This window comes from Lithobates pipiens, unplaced genomic scaffold (genome assembly GCF_037356315.1).
Source record: "Lithobates pipiens isolate NorthernLeopardFrog02 unplaced genomic scaffold, aLitPip1_a1.2 Scaffold_23, whole genome shotgun sequence".
NCBI classification, from domain to species: Eukaryota; Metazoa; Chordata; class Amphibia; order Anura; family Ranidae; genus Lithobates; species Lithobates pipiens.
The window spans coordinates 239,526,815-239,542,652 of NW_027507785.1; the positions used below are offsets into that span (position 1 = coordinate 239,526,815).

Here is a 15,838-nt window from a genome sequence, read left to right on the forward strand (position 1 = left end):
TGGGATCATGCTCTGCTTCAGTATGTCACAGTACATGTTGGCATTCATGGTTCCCTCAATGAATTGTAGCTCCTCTATGCCGGCAGCACTCGTGCAGCCCCATACGATGACACCCCCACCACTATGCTTGACACACTTGTCTTTGTACTCCTCACCTGGTTGCCGCCACACACACTTGACACCGTCTGAACCAAATACGTTTATCTTGGTTTGCAGGCTTTCATGTGCATCATCTTTAGAAGAGGCTTCCTTTTGGATGCAGACCAATTTGATGCATTGTGTGGCGTATTGTCTGAGCACTGACAGGCTGACCCCACCCCTTCAACCTCTGCAGCAATGCTGGCACAGCACTCATACGTCTATTTCCCAAAGACAACCTCTGGATATAACGCTGAGCACGTGCACTCAACTTCTTTGGTCGATCATGCGGAGCCTGTTCTGAGTGGAACCTGTCCTGTTAAACCTCTGTATGGCCACCGTGCTGCAGCTCAGTTTCAGGGTCTTGGCAATCTTCTTATAGCCTATGCCATCTTTATGTAGAGCAACAATTATTTTTTCAGATGCTCAGAGTTCTTTGCCATGAGTTGCAATTCTGAGTGACCAGTATTATAGCGTGAGAGCGATACCACAAAATTTAACACATCTATTCCCCATTCACACCTGAGACCTTGTAACACTAATGAGTCTCATGACATCGGGGGAAGGGAAAATGGCTAATTAGGACCCAATTTGCACATTTTCACTTAGGGGGTGTACTCACTTTTGTTGCTAGTGGTTTAGAAATTAATGGCTGTGTGTTGCCTTATTTTGAGGGGACAGGAAATTGACACTGTTATACAAGCTGTACACTCACTACTTTACATTTTAGCAAAGTGTAATTTCTTCAGTGTTGTCACAAGAAAAGATATAATAAAATATTTATAAAAATGTGAGGGGTGTACTCATTTTTGTGAGATACTGAATGTAACAATATGTAAGTACATAAATCAGTAAAGCTTGCATGATGGCATAGGTCTTTCCTCTTCTTGTTGCTGTCAGCCTAGGCCAGCTTGATGGCACTCTAATTACATTTAGTGTGTACATGACTCAGAAGTAGTTTGGGTGATACCAGGCATCTGATACACAAAGAATTTGAGTCAATGGGGGACAACGCTGGACAGAAGGAGATGAGGTGGTTTTATGTGTTAATATTTTTTCTACAAAGCCTGTCAGGGAGGCAATTTTTTAAATATAGGTGAATTCATCCCTGAGACTTGTATAGTTTATAAATAAAAACGTGTGTCTCCTTGCTTTTATCAGGGTAACGCTTGTTTTGTATCTTTACAGGGTTGAGTTTACAGCCCTTAGTGCAGATCCCTCTGTAGTCAATCTTGGTCAGGGGTTTCCAGATCTACCTCCTCCATCTTATGTCAAAGAAGGTCTCGCTCAAGTGTCAGCTGTGGACAGACTGAATCAGTACACACGTGGCTTTGTAAGTATGGTTTTTTTTCCTAACAATACCCAGTAGTTAGACTGTTGCTCAGTGTAGAACAGCCTTTCTCAACCTTTTCAACACAGAGGAACCTTTGAAATAGTTCTCTGGTCTCGGGGAACCCCTGCTAAAAATTTGAAATCTACAACTCATGATACATTAGTGTGATGGTCAGTGGGAAGAATGGTCCTTACACTTGTGGTCATTGGGAAGAATTACCTCGTTACAGGTAGCTAAAAAGATCAATGGTGTCAGTGGGAACTTATCTGAGAGGCAGAAATTGCCCAATGCTGAAGGAACCCCTAGCAACCTCTGGAGGAACCCTAGGGTTCCACTGAACCCTGGTTGAGAATCACTGGTGTAGAAGGAAAAGGGGATCATTAACAGTAGAGTTTTTATATATTAGCCAAAAGCACAAAAGCTTATGTTTATGATTGATTGATTTGTTCCCTTTGCCCACAATCAATGTATTACTGTTTAAGTTCAGTTTTATCATCTTCATCTTAGAATTGTGATACCATAAAAGAAACGCTTGGGTGCCAGTTTGAGAAAGAAGCACTATGCTAGGCACCATTTCAATGAATGTTGATAGATAAACCCAAATATAGATTCAGAGCAATTGGAACCATTCTAGACTAGAGACCATTTTGCTTCTTGCAGTCATACCTATGTTAAAGCATACAATGTCATATCAGTATATCACAATACTTAGTGGGGGTGAGCTCATTATAGTTTCCATTTACTTCTAATGGCCTGTCACTATAACCAGGTGATGTGTAAAACTGTTCAGTTTCAAAGCTTGTTCTGGAGTTTCACGGGACCCCTAAATCCTCTTTTGAAACATGAAATCACAGCTTTTCTATATAATATAGATAAATGCAGACAATTTGTGTCTGCTATTCGTGCCATAGCCTTCTTATTTTACCCTTTATTATGTTATGTTGCATATAAAGATGCTGTTTGAAATGTAACCTGTCATTCTGGTTGAAGAAAAAATACTAGGTTATGTATGACGATCTATAGAGAAGAGTTAAAGTGGTTGTAAAGTTAAAATAAATATATACAGTGCCTTGGAAAAGTATTCATACCCCTTGAAAATTTACACATTTTGTCATGTTACAACCAAAAACATAAATGTACTTTATTGGGATTTTGTGATGGACCAACACAAAGTGGCACATACTTGTGAAGTGGAAGGAAAATGATAAAGAGTTTTCAACATTTTTTACAAATAAATATGTGAAAGTGTGGTGTGCATTTGTATTCAACCCCCCTAATCAAAACTTTGTAGAACTAACTTTTGCTGCAATTACAGCTGCAAGTCTTTTGGGGCTGCCTCTACCAACTTTGCTAGAGAACGACATTTTTGCCCATTCTGCTTTGCAAATTAGCCCGAGCTCTGTCAGATTGGATGGAGAGCGTCTGTGAACAACAATTTTCAAGTCTTGCCACAGGTTCTCAATTGTATTTTGGCTTTTCATCTAAACCATTCTATTGTAGCTCTGGCTGTACGTTTAGGGTCATTGTCCTGCTGGAAGGTGAGCCCCAGTTTTAAGTCTTTTGCCAAATCTAAGAGGTTTTCTTCTAAGATTGCCCTGTTTTTGGCTCCGTCCATCTTTCCATCAACTCTGACCAGCTTCCCTGTCCTTGCTGAAGAAAAGCATCCCCAGAACATGATGCTGCCACTACCATGTTTCATGGTGGGGATGGTGTATTCAGGGTGATGTGAAGTGTTGGTTTTCCGCCACACATGGCGTTTTGTTTTTAGGCCTAAAAATTAAATTTTGGTCTCATCTGGCCAGAGCACCTTCTTAGCCCTTGTACACACGGTCGGACATTCCGACAACAAAGTCCGTCGGATTTTGTCCGAAACTGGTGTTGCATACACACAGTCGGACAAAGTTGTCGGAAAATCCGATCGTTCGAAACGTGATGACGTTATTTTGTTACGATGGGACTACGTTCAGGCTAGTAGCCAATAGCTTTGGTCTAGGAATTTGATCTGAGCATGCGTGGCACTTTGTCCGATCGTAATTCTCTACAAACGATCAGACAAAGTCCGATCGGACCATGTTGTCGGGAAATTTTATAGCCCAGCTCTAAAACTTTGTCGGTCGGATATTCCGACGAAAACAGTCCGATGGAGCCCACACATGGTCGGATTATCCGACAACATAGTCCGATTGGACATTTTCCATCGGAATGTCTGTCTGTGTGTACAAGGGCTTACACATGTTTGCTGTGTCCCCCACATGGCTTCTCTGCAAATGGGAGCTCTTATGGCTTTCTTCTTGCCACCCTTCCATAAGGGATAGATTTGTGGAGTGCACGACTAATAGTTGTCCTGTGGACAGATTCTCCCACCTGAGCTGTGGATCTCTGCAGCTCCTCCAGAGTTACCATGGACCGCTTCGCTGACTAATGCTCTCCTCGCCCGGCCTGCCGGTTTTTAGGTGGATGGCTATGTCTTGGTAGATTTGCAGTTGTGCCATAATCTTTTTACATTTTAGAATGATGGATTGAACAGTGCTCTATGAGATATTCGAAGCTTGGGATTTTTTTTATAACCTAACCATGCTTTAAACTTTTCCAAAATTATCCCTGACCTGTCTGGTGTGTTCTTTGGCCTTCATGATGCTGTTTGTTCACTAAGATTCTCTAACATACCTCTGAGGCCGGGTTCACACTGGTACAGCATGACAGTCGTACCACTTTGGATCTGACTTTGATCCACGACTTTACCAGGCACTGTGCCTGGTATGTGAAAAGTAAAGTGTATCTCGAGCCAAAAAATTAAAGTTAAAAATGTATTTAATATAAAAATAAAAGTGTAGTAATTAATGAGCTGCTGTCCCCAAACTAGATGATTTATATCATTAGTTTTGTTTTACATATCTTGTTTCACTGTGTCTGATATGAATCTTTAAAGGGAACTCCACGCCATATTAAAAAAAAAAAAATGCATGGGTTCCCTCTCTAAAAGCATACCAGACTCTTTGGTCTGGTATGGATTTAAAGGGGAACCCCGTGCTGAAAAAACAATGTTGGGGCCCCCCCCAGAATCCATACCAGAAACGTATCCGAGCACACAGCCCGGTAGGTCAGGAAAGGGGGTGAGAACGAGAGAGTGCCCCCTCCTGAACCGTACAGGCCTCAACATGCAGCCTATGGCTTCACAGCCGGGCTCCCACTGTGCATGCACAAGCCGTACGCTGTGACAGGCACCAAATGTGACATGTCAGGGAGTCACCTCCCTTAAAGAGGACGTTCCATTTTTGGGTGGAACTCTGCTTTAAGGCATTTCCGGCATCTCTTCCTACTTCTCCCCTTTCTGACTCTTCTGCCTCCTGCTGATGTTTTCTAGCCTTCTCCGGTTCTTCTCCCTCTGTCCCCTCTCTGGATCTTCTCCGCTATCCTTTCGCTCTTTTGCTGGGTCTTCTCCCTCTGTTCTTCTTCTGATGTTGACCCGACTCTGGAGGTCCCACCCTTTATAACGTCACTGCCTGGGGCAGGATGGGCAGTGACGTAATAAGGGGCGGACCTCTGGTGACCTTGCTCTATGCCTATATAAGTAGTGGCACACCGCGCATCCGGCATTAGAGTGGGAGAGAGCGCTGAGTCCACATCGGAAGAACAGAGGGAGAAGACAGCGGAGAAAAACCTATAAGCACACTGCCTTGTTAGCTGCTACTCACAATATTCTCTCACAGAATGGCTGAAATAGTTAAATACTTTGTTTTTAGTGCTTTCTAATCATTTGGGAGGGTTATCGTTAGTAAACGATCCTGAACGCACTGAACGCAAACATAGCTAAATGTGGCTTGTAAACGCTACTTTTTTTTAAACATGGATTACTAGCTGTGATGTTCCAGTGTTCAGGAGAGGTTGAGAAACGTCCCGTGTACATGAAGCTTTAGGTGACTTCTGAAGGCAGTTGGTTCCACTAGATTTTAGTTAGGGATATCAGAGTAAGGCCTCATGTACACTGCTGCTGGTAAACGGACATTTAGGAGTGGGGGTTTTTTTTCAGCTGCTCCTGAACTCTCCTCTGTTATCTTATCAATACACAGGGTCGTTTATAGTAGTTTCTAGGCAGTTGGGTTTAGAAGCATTTTTTAGAACGCAAAAAAATGCATTCAGGACGGAAGTGGTAACTTGCATTTAGCTGTGTTTCGTTTACAGGCATTTTTGGCTATTTGAGGGAAAAAATATTAAAAGAAAAAAAAAATTTGCCAAACACAAAACGCTGCTAAACTCTGCATGTAAATGCGGCAAAACTGCTGTTTTTAATGCCGGTTACTATCTGTCAAGTTAAATCATTCAGGAAAGTGGTAGAAACATCCCGTGTACATGAAGCCTTAAGGCGCCTGAAAACCAATGCATGCCATGGTTTTCACATATTTTGAAAACCATTTATGATTTTCCTCCACTTCACAATTATGTGCAACTTTGTGTTGGTCTATCACAAAAAAAAAACACCAATAAAATACATTTACATTTTTGGTTGCAACATGACAAAATGTGGAAAATTTTAAGGGATATGTATACTTAGTCATAATTGCCTGTTCTGTGCGATGGTCTTGCCCAGATCGACTCGATCCTCCTCTTCTAGGGTCCCCTGCCGGTGCTTTTGGCTCCTTCTCACCTTGGTGTGCTACCATAAGAAGCTGCTTCCTATGGTGCCACACCTGTGGGCTCGATCCGGAGCCATGCTTTATACTACTATTGATACGGACACAGTGCGGCTTGGCTTTAGCTATCATGGACAATTCCTTTAAAATTGATGATTCTTTTCTGGCCACTTGAGCAATTTACTTAATGGTCAGCATCTTTTTTGAGCTTGTGTTTATATAGATATGGAAATATATAGTTACTCAACTGAGATCTAATGCATTCAGTGTTTGCATTAAGAGTAACATTTAGTTGAATATCTTTGTAAAATGAGTTTTTCCTTTCTATGTGATATTTCAATAAAAACGAAATTTGAAAGACCAAAGTACAATTTTCCATCATACAAGCATAAGATAGTCAAAAATAATACATTAGTTTGGTAGAATTATGTAGAGAATCACAAAGAACCATCTAACCACAAATATTTTAAATGCAAAGAATTTTGTATTTTAAATGCAAAGAATCTTGTACTAAAAGAAAAGTTGTCCCTGAGGGAAACATCTCAAACATAAACAAAAGGGGTGGAGAAAAGTTCAACAAAAGAAAATAAAAGAAAACAATTGAAAAAGGAAAATAGTGAGAAAGGAACACACATTAGAGAATCCGTATAAAGCAAATTAGTAATATTTTAAACAATCTAATAAATGGTCAATTCAGGATTTCCATAATTTGTCAAAATAAAATTGTCTAGTATTATTGCTGAAAGACATTTATTAATCATTTATATATGACAATTTATTTTTAACCAATTCAATGGGAACAGTAGGAGATTTCCAGGATCTGGCTATTGCAATTCTAGCAATTTCAAACAACTTACAGTGCATCTGTAATACCTTTTTTTATTTTAATTTTTATTTTATTTTTTTTATAGGGTCACCCACCACTGGTAGATGCTCTCTCTCAGGTTTATGGTAAAGTGACTGGAAGGAAGATCAATCCAAACAAAGACATCCTTGTGACAGTGGGAGCTTATGGATCCCTTTTCAGTGCAATCATGGGGCTTACAGAAGAAGGTGATGAAGTGAGTTTCATTTTGGTTTTATGCCCCATGCACACGGTCGGACATTCCGACGACAAAATCCATTGCATTTTTTCCGACCGATTTTGGCCCAAACTTGTCTTGCATACACACGGTCACACAAAGTTGTCGGAAAATCTAGTCGTTCAGAACGCGGTGACGTACAACACGTATGATGGGACTATAAACGGCCCATTAGCCAATAGCTTTTGTCTCGTAATTTATTCTGAGCATGTATGGCACTTTGTCCGTCGGAATTGTCTACACACGATTGGAATTTAATGTGGTTGTAAACCCTTACAACTAACTTTGACCTACAGGTAAGCCTAGATTAAGGCTTACCTGTAGGTCCAAGAAATATCTCCTAAACCTACACGGTTTAGGAGATATTTGCCGAAAGACAGGCACCGCTGTCTACGGCGCAGGCGCACTGAGTGCGCCACGGTCAACGGCGATATACCGCGAGTGGTAACTCACATGCACGGGAGTGACGTCATCGCGGCTTCGCCGAATGACAGCGGCAGAGCAGCGAGACCCACTGAGAAGATGGATGCGCAGGACTACAGGGGACATCGGTGACTTCGCTGGCTCCTGTGTTAGGTAAGTGACACATAATGGACTACTATGCGATGCATAGTAGTCCATTATGCTTTACCTTTGCAGGGAATGAATAAAAGAGGAAGTAAACCCATCAGGGTTTACTTCCTCTTTAAAGGATCAGATTTTGTTGTCGGAAAATTTTAGATCCTGCTCTCAAACTTTGTGTGTTGGAAATTCCGACTGAAAAAGTCAGATGGAGCCCACACAAGATTGTATTTTCCGACAACAAGATCCGATCGCACATTTTCCGTCGGAAAGTCCGACTGGGTGTACAGGGCATTAGAGATCCTAAGTCCTTTTTATTTATGTATGGAAATGTGATCATCTTAATGTTACTTTGTGTCCTTATGTGTAAACTATTGTGTTTTAAAAGAGAGCTATAGCGGTTTAGTCTTGGTTTTACAGATAAAAATTGAATGCATGACAAAGGATTAAGGCCCCTTTCACACTAACGTCCCGTTCAGGCCCGCCTGTCAGTTTTTCAGGCGGACCTGAACGGGTGCTCCATAGAGCTCTATGGAGCGTCGGATGTCAGCGGTGACATGTCCGCTGACATCCGACCCGCTCCGATCCGAAAAAGTGTGACGGAGGAAAAAGCTATTTTTCCATCCGTCTGCGGATCGGATCGGATGACGACGGGCACTGCGGTCCGTCGTCATCCGATCTCCCATAGGGGAGAGCGGCGCTGTGACAGGTCCGTCCCTGCACAGTGTGCGGAGACAGACCTGTCATCTTCCTGCTCAGCGGAGATCGGCGGAGTGATCCCCGCTGAGCAAACGGACATCCACGGGGCGGATCAGAACTGATCCGCCCCGTGTGAAAGGACCCTTATAGGGACACCATGAAAATATTAAAGCTGTACCAACTGACGACATAACTGATGTTATTGTTGTTTTTTGTTGGTTTTGTTTTTAGAACATAATAGCTCAAACTGTATGTAATGCTTTCCCTGCAAAGATTTTGTTAGTATGTTAATGAGGCAGTGTTCAATATTCTCCTTTTTCCATGGTGTTTTTCAAGTTGGTATGATGGAATGATAAAGGTTCTTATAGACTTTTTTTATTTTTATTTTTTTTTGGTCCAGGTCAGGTCCGACAGTCTTCCTGATGGACTTTCGACAGAGTTACAACGGACTTCCGAACGAACGGACTTGCCCACACTCGAACGGACTTTAGTCCGTTCGTTTTGAATGTGATGACGTACGACAGGACTAGAAAAGGAAGTTCAATAGCCAGTAGCCAATAGTTGCCCTTGCGTCATATTTGGTCTGTCGGACCAGCATACAGGCGAACGGTTTTCCCGATAGGAATTTAGTCCGTCGAACAGACTTGAAACATGTTCTATTTCTAGGTCCTTCGGAATTTTTTAAAGACAAACGATTGGATTATCCCACACAAAATCGGACTATCTGATGGAATGATTTAGTCGGACCTATTCTGCCGGAAAGTCCAATCGTGTGTACGCAGCATTACTGTTTATCCTATAATAATTTGGCATTGGAAATGTCTGCAGGTCACCTCTCCTGCCAGTTTACATCTGACCGTCTTCATGGCCCAAAACTAGTACTAATTCACTATAGGTAGCAGTAAAATATAACAGCACTATAAAGTTTGATCATGCGCATGGATGGGATGGTTAGCCATAGCTGCTGATTATCTTTAGTGCACACCAGCTCTTGATGATGGTTTTTTATTTATTTCCAATTTAAGAACGGTACAATATCAACAAATAGCCACAACTTATATTTCTATTACTCTTGCATTAAGATACTTGATGATTTTAAAGCTCAATTCCTTTTGGGCTCTTTCCCTCACTAATTTGAGGCTGCTGGATGTGCGGCAGCAATGTATTCTGTCAAGTCAGAGAGGTGGGCTGATGCCCACCTCAACCTCTGACTCATGCAATTCAAGGAAGATTTGTATTCATTGATCGGAATACATTGCTTTCTCTGAGTGCCACTGTGATAGATCCTATTGTGTTCCAGATATGAGACAGGAAGGCTCGGCCCAAACCAGGAACACAGTGCAGTATTCTGTATATAGTCGCAGTTACATGCAGTTTATACCGCACATCCAGTGGTCTCACATGTTAGTGAGGGACAGAGTTTGTTTGGGCCAAGCTGGCCCAAACGAACTATGTAAAGTAGATCAAAAGATGAAGTTCAGATTTAAGTTCCTCCATAAATAGGTGACTACTAAAGAAGGTATTATTTTTTATAAAGGGGTAGTTTTCTTTTGTATACATCCGTAACCATGATTTAAGCATTGATAAGTAAAATTACTCTATTATTTAATACCATTCTCTGCTTTTTTTTTTTATGATACAGGTTATTATTATTGAGCCATTTTATGACTGTTATGAGCCTATGATAAAGATGGCTGGGGCCACACCTGTCTGCATTCCACTGAGATATGTAAGTATTAAATTAACCGTTTTTTGGCTCCATGCACACTGGGATTAAAAAAAAAAAAGAGGCAATGTCATAATGTGCTAGCACATTATGTGAGACTTGCCTTAGAACAGGACCAGGGGCGGACTGACCATTGGGCCACTCGGGCACTGCCTGAGGGCTCCTTGCCTTTAGGGGGCCCCGTCAGGGTTGCCAGCCTCAGTAAAACCAGGGACAGTATGTAAAAATTTGTGTTTTTTTTTTTTTTTTTTTACATCTGTCTCTGAAATGTCCCTTACCGACATCCTTTTGGTCTAAAAATCCAGAGATTATAGCTGCCCCACCTCTCCGGTACCTTCTCAGCCAATAGAAACATGTCTGTGTATACTGTGTGATTGTATACTGTGTGTGTGTTTGTTTATACTGTGTGGCCCCATAATCTGATTGCCTGGGGGCCCCATAATCTCCTATTGCCGGAGGCCCCATGAGTATGTTGTTTCTTCGTAGAGTATGCCTCAGTGACATCACTGGCTGCATGTACAGTAAATATCTCCTAAACGGTACATGTTTAGGAGATATTTACAGTACCTATATGTAAGCCTTAATATAGGCTTACCTATAGGTAAAAAATCATGCATGGGAGTTTCCGCCCACTTTTAAGATGTTTCTACAGGCAAATTCAAAACTCCCGTCGAAGCAGTATTTTTTAAGCCAGTGTAAATAAGTCTGTTTTTGAAGTTTGTGAATTAGATTGTCTGTAATTCAACATTGCTGTTACTTTTTTGCCTACAATTTATGAAAGATTCAGTCGCTCTGAAAGGGACAATAGCCGTTAAGGTTAATTTTTCATCGTGTCCCCACATTTACTGGCTTAGTGGCTGTTTGTAGGTAAAAATGGGTGGTTCAAAAATTGGGCAGGTATCTCTGGGTCTGTGTGAATTAGGCAAAGCAGATGTTTCAAAGCAATGATATGGCTGACAAAATGAGCAGTGGCTCAGTATCTGCATGACAAAGGCAAAGTACTTCTAACTGTTTAACTGCTTCAATACAAGGCACCTTTACCCCATTCCTGCCCAGGTCAGCTTTCAGCGCTGTCACACTTTGAATGACAAATGCGTGGTCATTCAACTCTGTACCCAAATTAAATTTATTGTTTTCTTCCCACAAATTGAGCTTTCTTTTGGTGGTATTTAATCACCAATGGGTCTTTTATTTTTTGCTAAACAAAAATAAAAAAGACAGAAAATTTTGAAAAAAAAAAAGTTTTTCTTAGTTTCTGTCAGTAAATTTTGTCAATAAGTAATTTTTCTCCTTCACTGATGTATGCTGATGAGGCAGCACTTACGGGCACTGATGAGGCGACACCAAAGGCCACCAATAAGGTGGCACTAATATGCAGCACTGCTGGGCAGCACTGATGGGTACTGAAAGGCGGCACTGACTGGCGTCACTGATTAGCACTGACTGGCGTCACTGATTAGCACTGACTGGCGTCACTGATTAGCAATGACTGGCGTCACTGATTAGCACTGACTGGCGTCACTGATTAGCACTGCTGGGCCTGCACTGATAATCAGGGCACTGATTACCTGTACAGTCTCCCCTGCGAGGAGATGCCGCTGTTCGGCTCTCCTCGCCCCACACTCTGTCGGTGATTACATGCGATCATCTGTGATTGGACACAGCCGATCACATGGGTAAAGAGCTGCATCATTGACTCGTTACCAAAATCGGGGTCACGCCGTGTCTGGGGGCGGAAGGTAGTTAATATCTCAGCTTCTGTGTGGTCAGGGTGAAATAACCACTTCTTAAAGCTTTTTGTATAGTAGACATATGGGACTGTAGGTCAGGCTTTGTTTGACCTAGATGAGGTAGGAATTTCAGGCACCTTAAATGGCTGACATGATTATGAGAGTCTTAAGCTGGCCATAGATGGATAGAATTTAGAATAAAAATTCCAAAGACTTAGGACATTTTTTACGCACATTCTTAGAACATTTGAAAGTAATTTGCAAGATTTAGTTTTACTTTTAACCATTTCATTTTGGAATGAATGGACTTTACCAAATGAAAACGACATGCACTGTTAGAAATTCATTTGTTTGAGAAAAATTTTCCATCCCGCTCCCTCAGATTTTCTTCTCTCTGCAGTCAAAAATGAACGTTGATTGACTCGCTAATGATTAGAAAAAGGAATACATTTTCTTTGAACAATCTTTTCCTAAGAACTTTCATTTGCAATTCTACCCGTCTACAGCCAGCTTTACCTTTTATCTGTTCAGGGCAAGAGAAGTGCTACAAGCCTTGTGTAGGCATGACATATTGACTGACCAGGGGAAATTAGACTCTCAAGCATTTTGCATAACATTGCCATGTTGCCCATCTAAACTAAGGTGAATTTGGATGCTTTTGGCCTTTGACATGGAATGAAATGATATACAGTAGCTTCACGTATGACCTGGCCATAGCTGATATAATGTACTCAACTACTGGTTCAATAGCTATGTTGCCTGATAGAAGCAGGCACATTTTCATCTTTAGAATGGTTCATATGCTGAGCTTCATGGCTGTTTAGCCCAGACAGAGTAGGTGTACCTGTAGTCTCCAAGGAATAAACAAACAGCAACAACCTGTAGTTAATCCTGCTTCACAATATAATATTTTATAAAATGAAAATATCTCAGGTTCTTTTGAAATAGAATTTCACAATAACATTAAAGCTGATATCCGTGCTATAGTGATGTTTAAATAGTTAATTTGGACCAAGCGCTGTGTTTTGACAGCGATACAGGAACTTCTCAGCAGAAATACAGCAGCACATATATGTGGCCCCACAGGAGACCCACTTCCGTGAGGCTGCATATATGTGTACACTCATTAGGAAAGTCTAATTTCAGGCATTAAAAAAAAAAAAAAAAAAATTACACCCTACCTGCAGACTAGATTAAGGCTCTAGTGATTTTGATCTTTTAAGGAAAATGGGATAACACACAGTAATATTTACCTTAATCCGCATTCCCATCACAGCCAACGGTCAGGTCCACTCCTTCCCAATGCTGGAATGTGGACTGACACTCTTATTAGCTTTCACTTCCTATTCTGCTGATCCTACACTGTATGTGGTGATGCTGGCAAGACAGGCGGTGACAAGATTGGTTGCAGACTGCCAAGAAAAGTTACTTTGAGACATCAGCGGTCAGACTGGAACCAGCTGGGAGGAAGATCACTGGTAAGCATTACTATGTGTTATCCTATCACTTTAAAAAACAAGCTCTGGCTCCATTGTGTACTGTCGGGAGAGTGGAAGACCATGTTAAAGTGGTTGTAAAGGCTGAATCTTCTTTACCTTTATGCTTTCTATGCAAGAAGGTAAAAAACCTTCAGTGTACAGCTTTCCCCTTGGAGGCCCCCCCTTCCATGTACAGATTTCTCCTTGGGAGCCCCCCCCCCCCCCCAATACTTGCCTAAACCTGATCTGGATCCAGCAATGTGCACAAGAGCTGAGCCATTGACTCCTGCTGTCAATCGCAGCCAGTGAGGAGGGACTAGGGGGACGGGACTGTGCCACGATCTCTGTGTCTTAAGGATGCAGAGAGTCGGGTCGGGAGCAAGCGCACACGAGTACCCCCACAGCAAGCAGCTTTCTATGGGGACACTCGGCAAGGGTGGACGGGTCCAGATTGCCGGGAGGGGACCCGAGAAAAGAAGGATTGGGGCTGCTCTGTGCAAAACTGCTGCACAGAGCAGGTAAGTATGACGTGTTTTTTTTTTTTTTTTTACATAAAACTTTTTTTCCTTTTACAATCACTAATGCTTTAAATGCCTTAAATTATGGGACAGTTGTGGCTTTAAAATATGATCATCACATAAAAAATTTAATTCTTATTTTTCTGTTCATATGGTGTATTATGTACAGTATTTAGCTTATACTTATTTGGTATAGTATATATATTTATGCTTTTCATATACAGAAGGATAGTGGAAAAGGAACAGTATCAAGTGCTGACTGGGTTTTAAACCCTGAAGAACTAGCCAGCAAATTCAGTTCCAGGACAAAGGCCATTATACTGAACACTCCAAACAATCCTATGGGCAAGGTAGGTACTGTATTTTAGTAGTAAGATTCTATAGCAATGCATAAACACCAGGAATGCACTGAAAGAGACAGTTATTTCTTTTTTGCGCAGGCTATCCATTGGTAGACATTTTCTGCGTAGTATCCTAAGGATGTGAGATCCATCCATTGTAATTCCAATAGTCACTGTTTCTGCTACAAATTCTAAACCCTACCCCAAAGCACCAGGTGCAGATAGGAAAAGTGTTGGTTATGGCATGTATCCCACATTCATGCAGGCCACACACTTTTCAGACCATTTCAACCAGCTTTTGATTGCCACCCACAAACTGCAGGTGATGTAGTTGTGTTGGTGTAAGGTCTGTTTGAATTTGGTTGTTTTTGCGTTTGTAAACTGGTTGAACGTGCTTAAAATTGCATATGTGGCCATCAATACAAAAACGCTGACTTAAAGAGGAAGTAAACCCTCTTAAAAAAAAAAAAAGAGAAAAAAAAAACCTTGCAAGAAAAAGGCATAATGAGCTAGTATGCATAGCATACTAGTTCATTATGTATTACTTACCTCAGATCGAAGCCCCCGCATCGGTCCTCGTCTCCTCCTCCGGCTGTCGTCCCGGAGTTACTTCAGGGTATCGCGGCTCCGGCTAATCACAGCACCGGAGCCGCGATACCCTGAAGTAACTCCGGGACGACAGCCGGAGGAGGAGACGAAGACACTCCCTCGTATGCGCATGGGAGCCTCCAGTAATGGCCACAGGGACTGCTGTAACGGAACATAGGTGCCATTGCTTCAGTTTTCCCCAGTGCGCATGTGCCCATGACATCGACACATGCATGGGACAGTGGATATCTCCTAAACCGTGCAGGTTTAGGAGATATCCTGGGTAGCTACAGGTAAGCCTTAAAGGGATTGTAAAGTGAATTTTTTTTTTTTTTTTTTTTAAATAACAAACATGTTATACTTACCTCCACTGTGCAGCTCGTTTTGCACAGAGTGGCCCCGAACCTGCTCTTCTGGGGTCCCTCGGCGGCTGTCTCGGCTTGCTCCCGCAGGTGCTTCTCACGTTCATGCGAGCTCCCATAGAATGCATTAAGGTGAAAAAACATTTACCTTTACAACCCCTTCAATATATATTACGATCGTGTATGGGCTTCAGCGGACTCACCCCCCCCCCCCCCCAAAAGTCAGACGACCTAGAAATAAAACATGTTTCAAATCTTTCCGACGGACTCGAGTCAGGTATAAAAATCCGTTCATCTGTATGTTATTCCGACGGGCGAAAACCGACGCTAGGGCAGCTATTGGCTACTGGCTATGAACTTCCTTATTCTAGTCCGGTCGTACATCATCACGTTCGAATCCATCGGACTTTGGTGTGCTTGTGTGTGGCCAAGTCCGTTTGTTCGGAAAGTCCGTCGGAACTCCGCTGAAAGTCCATCAGGAAGACTGTCAGACCAAGTGCGTCAAAGTCCTGTCGTGTGTACGCAGCATTAGAAACGTCTGCAAGCCAGCAGGCAGGAAAGGATCTTTAGTACATCCAGTGGTCAGAATGCCCTATAGAAGGAAGCAATTGTGACTTTTTGCCAGGTTTAGAATGTCATAACTGGCCGTAG

The 15,838-nt window shown here is 42.1% G+C and overlaps 1 protein-coding gene across 6 annotated transcripts in view; it reads left to right on the forward strand.

Moving 5' to 3' along the window:
- Positions 1–15,838, forward strand: part of KYAT3 (kynurenine aminotransferase 3) — an 85,363-nt gene that overhangs the window by 42,959 nt on the left and 26,566 nt on the right. For all 6 annotated transcript variants that reach the window (XM_077452955.1, XM_077452951.1, XM_077452953.1 and 3 more), the window contains 4 exons: positions 1,327–1,471; positions 7,014–7,163; positions 10,087–10,173; positions 14,121–14,246. In XM_077452955.1, the coding sequence (XP_077309081.1) occupies positions 1,327–1,471; positions 7,014–7,163; positions 10,087–10,173; positions 14,121–14,246 (508 nt within the window). The remainder of the gene's footprint in view (positions 1–1,326; positions 1,472–7,013; positions 7,164–10,086; positions 10,174–14,120; positions 14,247–15,838) is intronic.